This window comes from Pinus tabuliformis, chromosome 3_1 (assembly GCF_031772625.1).
Source record: "Pinus tabuliformis cultivar Carrire ecotype Pingquan chromosome 3_1, CPIR1, whole genome shotgun sequence".
Lineage (NCBI taxonomy): Eukaryota > Viridiplantae > Streptophyta > Pinopsida > Pinales > Pinaceae > Pinus > Pinus tabuliformis.
The window spans coordinates 851,373,052-851,376,255 of record NC_142301.1 but is presented as its reverse complement, the minus strand read 5'-3'; the positions used below and the strand labels follow the sequence as shown (position 1 = coordinate 851,376,255).

Genomic DNA, 3,204 nt, shown 5'->3' with positions numbered 1-3,204 from the left:
GGATGGACTAGTTTGCTTTTGTAACTGATTTAAATAACCCTCCGAAGACTTTAACATTAGAATATGATTTTACTTTAAAATCCATTCCATCAATATAGTAACAAAAACCTGCAACAGCCTCGACACATGCGCCTAGTTGGCACAGCCACGAGTCTCGTTGCCAAAATAGTGCCGTTGGACAATGCTACCTGGCACGTCTCTGAGGCTGCATGTCCAAAAACTTGAGAAAATCAAACAATGAAAGCGGTGCATTCGATACGGAGTCACCATTGATAGACATGCTATGATCTGTTAGGAATACTGTCAATCGTTGACAATCTGTTAGGAATACTGTCAATAGAAAAGTTTCATCTCGTCTTATTGACATCGTTTAGCACTGTTGTGTGCCAGAAAATGGCCCACGGAGGAGGCAGAGCCAGATTTTTCGTGGTGGGTATCCTGCTATTTTCTGTGTTTCAATGCGCACTTCTTGTTGAAGGTGCCACCTATGTAGTTGGGGACGGCCAGGGGTGGGGGTTCCAAATTCAGTCCTCTCGTTGGACTGCAGGGAAGAATTTCAAAGCCGGCGACCAGTTGGGTAAGTTTTACGCTTTTAATGTTTTGTTTAAGTTAAGATAAGAAATTCACGAATACTTTTTATGAGATTTCTTTTAGAAATTTGATTTATTTTGGGAAAGATTTAGTGGGAAATTTACCGATGTTGTTGGTATAATTAATTTATATGTTGATTTTTTTTGGTGAAATTTTGTAATTTTTTTATTACTTAAAATGTATTTTTGAATATACTAAGTTCTTAAATTTATAATTTTACATATTTATCTGTTGAAATTTTGAAAAAATATATTAAAAAAATTAAAATTCATTCAAAAATAGAATAGAAAAATTATGTAATATTATTTTACATTGTGAAAACTTATCATAACTTATTTATAAAACCAAAATTGTCAGATTCATCAAGTCACCTAGAATTACCCCACTAGTGGTCTATAGTGGACAGGGCTTTTATTCAGGAAAGCCACCCCACCTAGAATTACCACACTATTGGTCTATAGGGGCAGGCCTACCCAAATGCACACTAATTGATCAGCGTTATTCAGAAAGACCAAGCCACCTAGAATTACCCCACTAGTGGTCTATAGGGGTAGGCCTACCCAAATGCATTACCCCACTGGTGGTCTATAGGGGAAAGCCTACCCAAATGCACACTAATTGGACAGGCCTACCCAAATGCACACTGATTGATCACCTTTAATTAGGAAGACCAAGCCACCTAGAATTACCCCACTAGTGGTCTATAGGGGCAGGTCTTTTATTCAGGAAGACCAACGACCTAGAATTACCCCACTAGTGGTCTATAGGGGCAAGTCTTTTACTCTTACTAAATACCTCTAGGTTTTAGGCTATTAACTTCAGACTAATTCTTAACCCAACAAGAACAGTGCTAGGACATATTCTATACTACAATCATTTTTATGTACAATGGAAAACTTATCATAACTCAGTTGTCAAGACAACTATCACTTGATGATATCCACAAATGTAGGGTTACTCATCACTATTATTCAAGGAAAACTAAAACTACTCTACATGATATATCTGGATTTTGAACTTCCTTATAAACAAAAAAAAATAAAAACTATTAACCAAACCTAAACGATTTAAAATAAAAAATTAATGATTTAAATTATTAAAAACAAATCGACGAATTTTGTTGAAGTATTGAGTTTGATGTTTCCCCATTTATTGACTCACTCGATCAATACGATCGAATACAAGATATTTAATCTTTGTGGTTTACTTACTGTTACTACTCTTGTGAATGTAATATCCTTGTGATTACAATGAAACTCTTGTGAATGTAATATCCTTGTGATTACAATGAAGTTTGATAAGGCCGTTTTAGTGGTCAATAGTGGTGACAGAGCAATTGGGCGGATGGCAGTGTTCAGGTACTTGCCGCCTTTTCACAACGTGGTAGTGGTCGACGCGGGAGGTTACCGCAGTTGCAGCACAGGAGGATCAAGGCCTCTCACCTCTGGTAATGACACTATTACTCTGAAGAAGGGCGTCAACTATTTCATCTGCAGTGTTCCAGGACACTGTTCCCTTGCTAGAATGAAGCTCGCCGTCACCGCCACTTAAAGAGTGGTCATCATATCATATAAATATTTCCCTAATCAATCATGGCCTTGATCTTCTAGCTACTCTGTTGTTTGTCTAATTGTATAGAGAAATAAAGATATGTATTTCATTTTGCAGTGGTTCTAGCATCATTTGCTGCGTCTTGAATTGTGACCGTTAATGTTTGGGTTATTTTTGACTCTCAAACCCTATCCATTAATTCTAGAGTAACTATATCTAACCATATCAATTCGCCCCACTGAATTAATGGGTTCTGGGAGTAATTATATTTAACAGTGTAGATTCGCCACCGCTGAATCAATGGGTTTGGTTCCAAAAGTATCAGAACAGTAACCCATTGGGTCTATTAACTTCTCATGTGCAATTTTTTCCCTTTAAATTGTCATCGAGGCTTCAAAAACATTGAAGTGCGCTCCCGACCGGTCTTGTGTTCGATCCCAAGCAAGGTTGGTGCTCGTCTTGCGAAAAAGGAAACCGAACCGTGGCCAAGCCCACTACCTTTTATTAAACTTGATAATTACCGATTCACCATGTGGTTAAAAAAAAAAAAACATTGAAATGCGCATTTCCAGCGCTTTTTATTCCTCCTGACTGTACATGTTTCCTTTTGTGTTACCTATATTGTTTAACTTTCCCTCCTGGAGTATGAGAGCTGTTTTCAGTTTGCAGATTACTGTTCGGAAAATCTATATCGTTTAATCTAAGTGGTTCAGTAATTTTGGTGATAGCATTTTATTGATGGGTATATGGTTCTTCCAGGCTGCTTAATCTCAAAGAAAAAAAATCTATACTGTTTAGCAAATTTTAAATTGTAGAATGAATTTTCTGCTATTTCTGCCCCACCCCAATATACTGTTTGCCTCTCGCCATAGTTATCAAAGTTTGAATTTGAACATGAATTTGTTTCGATGAAAAAATAGGTTCGATCAAAATTCGACGATATATATCTCATTGGAGGACTTCTGAGTTTAAAATAAAGCAAAGATGAAAATAATAGCATGTAGGAATATGATAGACCTTAGCCTCACTGGCCCCTGCTTCTGGTCAATACCTTGACTGAAC

At 37.0% G+C, this 3,204-nt stretch overlaps 1 protein-coding gene across 1 annotated transcript; it reads left to right on the top strand.

Moving 5' to 3' along the window:
- The first annotated feature begins 322 nt into the window (after positions 1 to 322).
- LOC149190208 (chemocyanin-like) lies at positions 323 to 2,460 on the top strand. Its single transcript, XM_089413373.1, has 2 exons — positions 323 to 577; positions 1,943 to 2,460. The coding sequence occupies exons 1-2, from the start codon at positions 394 to 396 to the stop codon at positions 2,140 to 2,142; spliced, it is 384 nt and encodes a 127-aa protein (XP_089269499.1). The 5' UTR covers positions 323 to 393; the 3' UTR covers positions 2,143 to 2,460.
- Positions 2,461 to 3,204: the final 744 nt, after the last annotated feature.

Excerpts from the sequence above, each read along its gene's own strand:
- LOC149190208 (XM_089413373.1), top strand. The coding sequence starts at position 394 with ATGGCCCACGGAGGAGGCAGAGCCAGATTTTTCGTGGTGGGTATCCTG. Across the intron at positions 578-1,942 it reads CAAAGCCGGCGACCAGTTGG|TGTTCAGGTACTTGCCGCCT; the intron begins GTAAGTTTTACG and ends GGCGGATGGCAG.